The 12,087-nt window shown below is 39.1% G+C and overlaps 1 protein-coding gene across 1 annotated transcript in view; it reads right to left on the minus strand.

Annotated features, from left to right (window-relative positions):
* MID1 (midline 1) overlaps nt 1-12,087 on the minus strand; it is a 112,281-nt gene that overhangs the window by 43,646 nt on the left and 56,548 nt on the right. Inside the window, exon 3 of the mRNA XM_009287839.2 lies at nt 717-812. Coding sequence (XP_009286114.1) covers nt 717-812 — 96 coding nt within the window. The remainder of the gene's footprint in view (nt 1-716; nt 813-12,087) is intronic.

Raw genomic sequence — 12,087 nt, forward strand, 5'->3', positions numbered from 1 at the left:
AGTGTGGCAAAAAGTAAAAGGAAAAGTTTTGCTAAAAAAAAGAGTCCATTTTGGACTCTGATCTCTTCCTGTGTCAGCTCCCATGGCTGAATTAGTCTGTGATTATTTTAATTCGCATGTAGAGCAGCAGCCCCCATGGGGCCATCTAAAACATCCCCCAGCTTTGGGGAAATATGGATTCAGGTACCTCCCTCCTAAAGACTTTCTGTGATAATCAAAGTGGAATATGTAACTGAGGCAACTCAATGGCCTGTAGGCTTCTTTCTTCTTCTGAAGACAGACATATTTCGTGTATGACTTTTGAGTCCACGTATTTAGACACTTAATTCTGAAGAAAAAAAAATAAGCAGTGGCTGATAGAAACCCAAATATCATTGTGGATCTGGGCGTTACTATTTCTTTGCCTTAATTTTCCACCTGTAGTTGTTACTCTACCTCACAAAGGACCCAAAAAGATAAACATGTTACAGATAGTGAGTGATGTGCGCAGGTACAGCAGTGATGGGGGCTATACAAACATATTATAGATAGGAAGGAATGGAAAGGATGTCATCTGTATTGAGAATACCATTTACCAGTGAAAAAGCTCCAAATCAGTTTACCACTATTTTAATTTAATTCTGCGCTTGTGTTTTTTTGTTTAAACTTTTGTTCCTGAATGCTGGAAGTGAATGTAATTAAGTTTACAAGTATTTCAAATGGACGTCAGTACTCACTTCTACATGTTGACAAGTCTGAATGAGTTTTGCCAAAAGAGTTTCCAGTTCAGTATTCCTCTTAATAAGGTTGGTGAGGTTACTCTCCAAATTTTGCTGTCAAAAAGAAAGAAAAGAACACATTAGCATTTTGAAGAATTTAATATTTAGGTGAACAGTTGAAAAATGGATATATTTTCAGGATCTGAACTTTGTAATTACACAGGTATGAACATGAGACTTCCATTTTGATATGATCCATTAAATGTTTTGTCTATGCATCAAGTACGGCAAGACAAGAGAGCAGAAAAGTTCAAGATATGAGCAAGTTCTAGAAAACAGAGTTTCTAAGGACCTACTAAAAACTAGATTAAGCAACTAGTTTTAGTCAGGGGGAAAAAAAGGAGTAAGGAGAACAGCAGGGAAGCTAAAAACATTTCACCAAAAAAAGTGGTTTGTTTTGGCTGAGAACACTTTTTGACTCCTTATTTCCTGCTCTCAGTCTAACATCTGAATTTAAAAGCCTGTTGCTAACTGAGGTCTCCAAGTATGTGCCCCTTTGGGACTGTATTTGTAAGGACCCAGTAGATGGGTCAGCACTTTCTTCTTGTGATTCACAGTGCTGGGGGGGATTGATCTGATTGATTGAATTCCCTAGGTCAATAGAGTTGTATTTTTTAATAAATATTTCTGAAGAAAAACATCCTTTTTACGCATAAGAATGAAATACCTACTCACAGGTTGTGCCTTCCCTAACTGCTCTTAAGAGAGAACTTGCGGCTTATGTCTGTGTTTATCAACTGATTATGGCTGCAATAAATATCTGCAACTGCGGGAGATCAGAGTGCTTTCCGGCTTCCAGATCCGAGGCCGCATCCTGACCACTGTGCAACTGCATGTGAGATTCCTCTCCATATCCACAGGAAGGAAATCCAAGCACATGAGAAGGAGGAGGTCTGTGACGGCTGTGACCCGCTCCCTGGTCTGGCTGCCTTGGGACCAGGACCCTGCCGTGCACCGTGGGCCTTGCAACTACCAGCTCCTCGCTTTTTACTACACGTCGCGAGATAGCTGCTGTTTTACATGGAATTCCATCTTCTGGAAACACAGGGGCATGAAAACGTCCTGGTTTTGCATAAACGCAAAGTTTCCACACAGATAAACCTCTGTAAATATAACTTGAGTACATAAAAAAGAAGAAGAAAAAAAGGAATTAAGCCATTAAAAAGAGTCCTGACTGTAAACACTCATTTATTTCAGTAACTTCAGGGGCACGTATTTCATTTTGAAAATCCTGGGGACTGCTGGCGTGACAAGCTGTTCCTCATAGTTATTCACCTATGTAAGTGTGTGAGACTAGTCCCTTGCTTAGTATTCTTGACAGGCTGACAGTCCCTGCCTTTTAATTGTACTTTGTCCTCCGAGCAGCCCCCAGTATCTAGGAAGTACTGAACAAGAATACCAGAACTGGGCCCCGTGCTTCTCTCCTCACAAGGGCTGTAGTGTCTCTGCAGAGCTCTCATTAAATTCATTCCTCCTCATATTTTATTAATGGACTTCTTTTCTTCACACTGCTACTTTTTGCCCCGATGTATCTATTCCGTCGCTTAAGTCCCTTCAGCTACCATGAACTCACCTGACCTCTCTCATCCTTTCCGGGCCCCCCCTTACCACCTGCACTTAGTGTGTGTCTGTGTGTGTCCGTGTGTGCATCTGTGTGTCTCTGTGTCTGCGTGTCTGTGTCTGTGTGTTTGTTTCTGGGGCTGTTGCTCCCCGCCTATTTCATGCTGTTTTAAACCACTTTGTTCCTTGCCCTCCCTTTCTGCAGCCGTGCAGTCTCCTTACTCCTTGCATATGGCTACAAACGAATGAAGCTGGCAATATTTCACTGCTGAACCATACGTACTTTGGCATTTACCAGGGCTGATGCTGTAAACACCGGAGGAGCAGTCAGTCCTGTTCCATTAAAGATAGCACAGGATTTTGATGGCTTTACGTACATACCCCTTCCGAGAAGGGTGATTGGTGTTTGAAGTATATAATTTTGGCATTTTCTTCCCAGCACAGCCATGCATATCGTGTATCACAAGCTCTGGCTGTAAAAATACCTTCTACACTGCATTTATTTTATAGCCCATTAAAACAAAGAGTAACAAGAACGGGCATTCTTTACCGAACAGTTTGAGCTGTATCTTATATTTCCATAAGCTGTACTGTGAACGATCATTTAATTGCAAAGGCATGTTTGCTGTGCTGTTAGATGTCCCTTTATAGAGCTGAGACTCACATGCAAAGTCAAAATACCATATATAGTTACAGCATCAGATAACCTTTGTCTTTAAAAACCAGTTTGTTAAGGGGGGTCCAAATGTGCAAATATTCTTGAAATGATATTTATATAGCTATATACCTTCTTATTGCCCATATGTTCATTTTATACATGTTCTAATATTTTATACCAAAAGATTTCAAATGAAAAATTTAAATTCTTGATTGGGATTGCCTAATTTTAAACATATTATTGGACTAACAGTTGGGACCTTCACATACTATGAAGAAAAAATATTCTCAAAGCCGTTATGGAATACTGCAGTGATTTTCAATAACCTGAAAGTGTCTTGAACTAAAGCCATTAATATATGAATAGTAAGTATTTTTCTCTGAAACAGAAATTTATTTACCCATAGATTACATATAGATTATTATATCCATGATATTTTCAAATTCTGGATAAAGAACAAAGTTTTAGAATAAGTGCTCTATCCAGTGAATATAAACATAAACCCATATATATTATTATGGTTTCACACAGGTCTCTTGATGTCCTCTGCATTTCTCAATTGTGAGAATGGAGGATAACTACTAAACAAGTGAGTTGCCTTACAAAAATTAGAGTTAATGCATTCCTGTGCTCTAGCTCCTCGAACTATGTCATTTTCAAACTGGAAAGCCCGGAATTTTGTTTCCTTGCAGTTCGGTATGCAAGAGATTGGGGTCTTTTTAAGTCAAGAAGCATCAGAATTTTGATAAACTTCTGTTGAAGAACATCAGTTTATATTAATGTTTTACTAAATAGCAAGAACCTGGCAGCTGCTTTCTGAAATTAACGTCAATCTTTTCAGTTTCACTAGGGCAAGTACTGAATGGCAGCTCTTAAAACTGGCCTGACTTGAAATTTTTAAAGGTCAAAAAACTTGATCAATTCTTGCAGTAGGTTTACCCAGATTTTCTCTTGGCAGTATCTTCCTCTAGTTCTTTCCCCTATTCCATTTCCATACAGACCATGGCACCACTTTGGCTACCACATGATACTACATACCAGAAGCGGAGTTCAAGCCCTGCACTCGTTCTTTACTCTGCACAGGGGGAGCTGGAAAGGGCCTGAAAGACTTTTAAGTTTCAGAAGTAGTTTAACTTGCTCACAGACTTTCCATAGTGTCACAAACTCATTTTACATCCACACCTGAAACTTCCCAGGTTGTGTAAAACTTCAACGCCAAATTTCGAGCTCTGGCCATCTTCAAAAATTGATCCAGTGCTGTAGACCAGAATTCCTGGGATAGTGAATTGTAGCCAGGTTTTAAGTCTGGAGAAAGTGTGCTCCCGCATTATGATAAGTATATGTGAAAATGAGTGGCAGAATAAGCTTATTCAAAGTATCTTCCTTCCTCCCACCTAACGTTCTACTGCCATGCTCTTAGGTGAACCAAATTACAACTGTATTTTTGGAAATGTTCTAGATAAATCGTAATGTCTTAAACATTTCCACCTGCCTTTCCTTATCTTTTTTGGTCACTTGCCAATTTTCATCATCACCTGTCTATTAAAAACTGATCTTGGAGATGCAGGGGTTGGTTTTTAAAAGAAGGACAATAGTTGTTGTGCATTTGCTCTGTGAAGAGACTTCATGTACGTTAACTCAGTGGATGCAAACTGCTCTTAAAAACCAAAAGCCAGGCTGAACGCTTCCTGACATAGCCTGCATGCTGCAGACCTAGCCCAAGATCTTGACATTCCATGTGTGCTTTGCAACTGTTTTTACAATATCCAGTATAGAGTGAAAAGAATGCTTACTGTCCATTTAGCATGGTCTGACAACTATACAACATAAATATTCCTATAATCTTGGGATAAATCCAAGTAGATGGAGTCACAGACATGTAATTGAAAAGGACAGTTGAGGATGATGTTTCATTTTGACTCTGCATGCCTATAAAATGATACGATCCAGGGACTGGAGTCTGAAGTTGGAAAAATTAATGCTAAAAATTAGAGGAAGGCAACTCAGGACTGGATGCCTTCTTTAAGCTGCTGTCTAGCTCGCACTGAAGTCATGATCTCGTTGCAGTAACGGCTGCATGAGGCTTGTGCCCTGATTGAAGTGGGAGGTCAGACTAGATGATCATAATGGTCTCTTTTGGCCTTTAAATCTACCAGTCTATGAGAACCAAATGTGAACCCATGCCCTTTGCCAAATTAACAGTCTCACGCAAAGCATCGCTTGTCTAAAATAGGTAGGTAGCACAAACAGATAGTCCTAAGCTACTATATGGGTTGAAAATGCTGTCAAAATAAATTAATGTAAGCTTCTTAAGAAGAAAAACACTGACTTGTGTGCTCCTGCCTTACATCACAGCAGAGAAAACAACAACATCCCGGAGATCTTCTCAGAGGCCTTTTCCTGGTCCATAAAAAATGTCTGTTTAAAGGGCCACAAGATAAGACATATAGCTATCAGCTACAATGAGATTTTAAATTCCATTTGAAGTAAAGCCACTGCCTTTTTCTCATTAAAAATATTGTTTTTCCTGCTACTGTTAAATATAAGTACGCATTTGTATTTTCCACTCACTGCTTACTGGAAGGTTTTGAGAACCAATCCACTGAAACTGCAGCACATGCTAAGAGTCACACACTGTGGGACACTACTTTGTAACAACAGCCTTGCTCACCATTTACATCAAATCCATCATGATCAAAGCCCTTCGGCAGAAAACATTGACAGCAGTTTGCATTTCCTTTGCTCCTGGTGTAGAACTGACCAGGGTAAGGCATATTCTGAGGCTACCTCCCAGTTTAAAGAAGAAAACAACTTTGGAATGCCTTCTGGGCTTATCAGAGCCCTGCACAGTGGAAATTAGGTTAAGTAATTATATAGGCTTCATGAGAACCACAGCCACCCTCCCATCACCTCTTTACAAATGGTCAAACTGAAACAGAGGTTATATATTTTCAGATTTGGTCGGTTGAAGAGTGTAACCAGAAGCCACACGGTTACACTGCAGTAAAACAGAGACGAGGAATAAGACACCGCAAAGCAGAAGTGTGATCATAGCCTAACTTACTCAAGCTAGCGGGGCAACCATAGCGGTGTTGACATGGCAGATCAGTACATGCAGGCTGGCTGGAGATCATAAATATACACCCTGTCGCTAACGAAGTCCATGCAACCACATCTTCGCTGCAACTGTTTTTCCTCCTAACTCGAAGAAGTTATGCTTGCAATGTGCTCCAGTTACGTTTCCACCTCGTCGTGGTGACATACCCTATGAACTAGGCCTGTTGCCTCCAGGACTTGTTTCTAACCTATTAAAAAAGTTGCCAATCAATTCCAGAAGAACTGACAGAATATCAAGCATGGTTTTGAGCCAGGTTTTGGGTGTATGCGAGTTTAATGTTTCCTTCGGTGCTCTTTATTTAAATGGACATGCCAGGTGCACATGGAAAAACTTAAGCTAATTTTTATTCTATGTACTTGTCCTGAAACAGATGACTACTCTCCTGTAGGATACACCAGCTCGACCCTGTATTTCTCCAGCCAGGGAATGGTAACATTTGCGGTTAATAGGAATGATCGACCTCAAGTCTCAAATGTGCAGAGCTTGACAACTGCACTCCACATTTCTATGTGAAAAGAAATAATAGCTATGATGTTGATACACGCCTGGGGACTAAGATTTTTACCTCAAGTGATTACAGTATATCACAAGGAAAGACCCATGAGATACTGCACTGTTAATTAATTGTCCAGGACTATTTTTATTAAAAGTGCAATAAAAATAGCTGCATTTGAAGCCACTATGACTTAAATGATGCTAAGTTAGGCCTATTTCCATATTTCATAGGAATGTCGCTTATTTTTTTATTAACCCTTATTTAAAATAGGACATTGTGAAAATTAAAGGAAATCCAAGCATATCAGGTTCTTGACCACATAAAATCTTTATTAAATGAGAGGACAATATTCTAGGGAAAACCGACAACTATGCTCTCACTTCTCTGCAAAGCCATGCCCTCAAACGTACCACGGGTGCTTGCCACTTGCAGCCATGGCTCTGCCCTTTGATTCAACTACACCAATCTGGCCTTGTGAGTTGCTTTGCTGCCATGCTCTTTAGCCTTCCTTCACTGCTGCTTCTCCCTTCCTCAGAACATAAGAGAAATTTCACAGCTGGGGCCTCTGAGGAAAAAGGACAGGACGAGAGCCATATATAGTACGCTATAGCAAAAGTTTTCCTTTGATGTGCAGTACTAGGTTTGGGAAAGAAACAATAATATACTTAATAACTATTCTGCCTGTAACAGGGACCATGATTACCAAGAACACAGGCCAATGGAACTGACACTGCTTAGTTATTTTCAATATTATAATGTGAAATGTACATACAAAAAATGAAAAGAAAACACCATTTTCTTTTAAACAGAGAAAGCAATTTGTTTTCTCAGGGCATTCAAACATGTTATAAAAACTCTGTCCCAGTTTAGACAATGACAAAACTGAATATAGGGCAAGTAATTTTTTTTTAGAGATTCCCATTTCAGTCAAACTATTACAAGATGTTGGCTTGGCTGGGATCTGGGGGGTTGGTTCAGCGTTATTTCTAACGAATCAATAAGCAAAGAAGGACTAGAATAATGATCAGGAATCAAGGCTCAAGAAAGACTAGATTAAGATTTGACTAAAGTAAAAACCGAAACCAGTCTCGGACTGATACGTGAGCTAATCAAGGTTTGCAAAACTAGATATATTTGAGGCCCAAATATATTTGGTGGTTGGGTTTTTTTTGCTTCAATGCCGTAGTCAGACTGGAAGCTGAAGTGTTAAAAGAGCACAACAAATACCAGACACCCTGCATTTAAAGCATGTCATTAAAGACTTATTGAGGATTCATAAGCTCATTCTTTTCCCCATGGGTTAATCCAGTGCAATGAAGGGGGTTAAGGAGAAATTGAACTGTTGCACAACTGTCCTGCAGCATCGTGGCTGCATCTACTTCCAAACTCCCAGGACATGGAATGTACTTAAAACCAGGAGTTCAACAAGAGCTCCTGCTCATGAGATGCCTAATCTAATATTGCACAAGCAAGACCTGGGAAGTATTCATTCCAAAAACTGAAGTTCTGAGTTTTGTACATAACTAATGACAGACATTTATAGGAAGAGAAAGCAAAAAGCTCATCTAAAGAACCACAATTTATGCAGTGTTATTAAAGTCCTGGCTTCTACAGATGTCTGCCTAAACATTTCTGAAAGTTTGTATTTTATTTAAGAGGTTATATTATGGAAAAAAATCTGGTTTTAATCAGTCAGGACATATTACTGCATTTTGTGGTTGAAAAATTCCATCTTATCTAACCAGGTATGTATAAAAAGCAATTCAGTATTATGCAAGACTGGCAGGTTAGAAAGGATAGCTAGATAGGCGAGGGGTAGAGGAGGTCAACATGGTGATTTGGTCTGTGTTAGGTAGCAGACGGGTGGAGCTGTCACAAACTTAATTCAGCTCTTTCTGCTTGCCTGTAACAAAGCTGCCATTTGAGGCCACTGCATTTATGTTTCTCAGTATGGCAAACAGCACTTTGAAGGACGTCTGTAGATGGCCCTCCTGAGGATATTAATTGTCCATCTGAAGATTGAAGCTGGAAGTCCATCTCCTGCCATGGCTGGAAGGACTGGAATGCCCAGGGCACACACTGGCTTTGTCTGCTACTGGTGCAGCAACTAGCAGTTGGGCTGAACAGACCACCAGTAGGAATTTATTCAAGAAACGGGAGTGACTTTCTGTGCAGTTCCTCCACAGAGAGGAAACAGGTGCATCTTTTAACACAAAATATTCCCAGCTGTTGCTCTGGCAGCATATTAGGAGCCATATAAGCACCACTGGTAAGCCCAGGTGAAGCCAGAGCACAGCATCTCTTTTGGAAAATGCTGATCCCACTGTCCAACGGCATGGTGCATGAGGCAAGTGTCAACCAACCACTCAACCAGAAAGACCCAACTCTGACTTAGGGTAAATCATACTAAACAAAGCCCCACTTACAATTACGTTATATAGTATTTTTTTGTGTTTATAAACTCTCCAGGATTTTGCCAAGAAGTACACCATGAGCTAATTCTTCCACTCTGGAACGCTCTGGTTTTGCGCCACTGAAGTCATTGGTGGCTCTGCCTTTTCCTTCCAGAGAACAGGCTCCAGCTGCAAGACGTTACTTGCAATAAAAAAGTTGGCATCCGTCCAGTTTAATGCTCATTCTGGCACATGCTCATTGCCTTGCTGCACGCAGTTAGAGCTTGGTCTAGACGGAAGTGTAAATCTCTCTGCGTTTTCTTCTCTTATTTTGCTCTATTTCCTATTCAGTATACTAAACCCCTCTACTATATTGAGTAAATGCCCCAAAAGAAGTTTGGCATGGTAAACTTGAGTTACTCACGTTTTTAAAGTTTAGACACAGGCTTAAATACTTTTTCGAAAAGAAGGCTTAAACATTCATCTAAAATACTTGTCAATCTGGCCTGATAATATAATTTATCAGTATTTTTCTGTACAAAGCTTTTGACCAAGCACCAGATCTTGAATTTAGGAGTTAGGAAAATAATCATCCTTGATTCAGATTTCAGCTACAGAGTTGTTATTATATTTAAATCTTTGACTTTACAAGTTGCTATGGATAAAACCAGAGAATAATGTTAAATAATCTTAGTACAATTACATACTTAGGCACTTATTAAAACAATGTGATGGTAATGAGCTAAGTTTAAACTAAATAGTGAGTATAAATTGCAAGATACAGATCATGATTTGGAATCAGATTTTGTTTCGTATTTCTGTCATATTCAGGTGAAGCTTCTGTTCTGACCTGCCTAACCCTTATCACCAATACTTCATCAGAGATCAACTCCAGATTTCAAATTTACCAACCAACAAAAAAACCCAACAAAAAAACCCAAACCCAAAACCAAAAAAGGCAATAACTAAACCAAACTACCACCAACAAAATAATAGGAGCTTTTGGTTGGAAAACCAGGTTCAGGTCTGAGTATAATTTAAATATCGATCCACTGGAAAAATAACCACAACAAAAATAGCACTTCCTTTTTGCCTTGTATTTACAACTGATAAATCAGAGAAAAGCATACCAAGGAAATAGTCAGCAGGCAGAAGTATCATCTTCTCTCACTTAATGTGCAACACTAAAAGCTATTATTCCTCCCCTTACCTCAGCAGTGGACCCAACTCCATTCCCAGACATCCTGATCTCCCTCACCACTCTTACCTCCAAAACACGTATGTATTTTGCCCCTTTTTCTTTGGTCATGCTGTGACCTGCCCAGCTGCTGCTACCATGCGCCCCTCATCTCCTGCTAGATTTTTAGTTTAGTTGAACCCAGTTGCTGGCTCTTGCTCTGTCGGCAGTGCAGAGTGCCAAGAGTTTCTGGGTGGAAAGTCTGAAAGTAACTTGAATGCTCAAGAAAATGCTCAGGGGGTGAGGGGTGTGTGCTACAGCCAGGGGAGCACCCAAAGAAATAATTCCTTTCCTTCCCCTGCTAAGGTATTATTTTTCAGTCCCTATTGGAGTGCATATCCATTCATATTAAAATGCAATAATCAATTCAATGTTAATCAGACTATCATTTGACAGGCCAATAATTGAAGGACAGATTATTATTTAACATCCCTCGACAATTTATATGGAATGGTTAAAAAAACCAACAAACCAAAAGCAAATGTCCCATGTGGAGGCCATATTAGACTTCCGTATTTCACTTATTTCAGCATTGCAGATAATAACAGATGTATTTCATTTTACTAATATGAACTAATCAATTAGTATGAACTAATGAATTGTTCATACTAATATGAACAATTGCATGAGGATACTTCAAAGTAGTGAATTTTAGCTCAAGAAGGCATGTTTGCATGATTATGGACCAAGTACTTTTGTAGTTTATTTTTACTATGTTCCTATGATAATAAATCACTTGTAGCATGCCAAACCATAAATGTAACTCAAGCCAGTTCTACTTCATCAATATTTGAGGTCCCATCATTATATTCCAAACATTATTTTCCATTTGTTGCCTCAGCTTACATACAGCTTGAAAGCATATACGAGGTAAAACTTCTGTCAGTAAGAATCAGCGGATTGTGACAATATGTTCCTAGTAGCACCACAGAACTCTGGTCTCTCCAGACATTTAAAACATACCATTAAAAATTTAAAATTCTGCTGTAGTTTGGCAAGGACATAGGTCACACCATATGAAATCAAAGGACATATTTAGAAAAAAAGTGTAAATAGAAGCCCAAATATGTGCACCTGTAAGATTTCACACTCACACTGCGTAGGCACAAGCTTATCTATCACTGTTTCAATTTCTAACACATAATTTTGTACTTCAGCTTCTGAGTTGAAACTTTCCTTTCTCTGTTTTCTTGACATTTCAGATTCTCAGCTGAAAGGCAGAACACTCAGGAAAGATCGACATGTTCTCTTCATAAAAGAACTGGAACAATTAATAAGAGATCTACATGTTCTAATAGCAAGAGGCCTCGAACATTTTACTAATAAAATAAGGACAAGAAGCTTTGTCTTTGATGTCAACATTAAACATACAAATTTGCATTAGTAACTTTGGTGAATCTGGCATCAGAAAAGAGAGCATTTAATGCATAGAAAACCAAAGCAATATTTAAGTACATATATATCCCATAATTTCATAAATGCCCAATTAAGAAAAAAAAACTTATGAATAACAGAGAGTAAACCATCTGAATCCACAGTCCCTTTTCTATAAGAACAGCAAGTGATACGTACCACCCAACCCTTCTTTAAAACCTTAGAAACTTAAGAAAAATTAAGGTAATTTTAAATTGCCATTTCCCTGTTACCTCTTCTTCCTCCAAAATGCCAAATTCAGAACTGATGGTCCCCTAGAGGAACTCATGTGTGAGTAATGAAGCCTTCTAACTTACCTTTGAATGATATACAAAGAATCTTAGACCCTTTCATCTTATCTAGTCCAGCATATCTAAATTAAGGATGCAGAACTGAGCTAGTCTTACATGGCCTGCTCATCATCTTCACATCAGGTGGGCTAACAGTAGGAAAA

The sequence above is a fragment of the Aptenodytes forsteri genome, unplaced genomic scaffold (assembly GCF_000699145.1).
Source record: "Aptenodytes forsteri isolate BGI_AS27 unplaced genomic scaffold, ASM69914v1 Scaffold200, whole genome shotgun sequence".
Lineage (NCBI taxonomy): Eukaryota > Metazoa > Chordata > Aves > Sphenisciformes > Spheniscidae > Aptenodytes > Aptenodytes forsteri.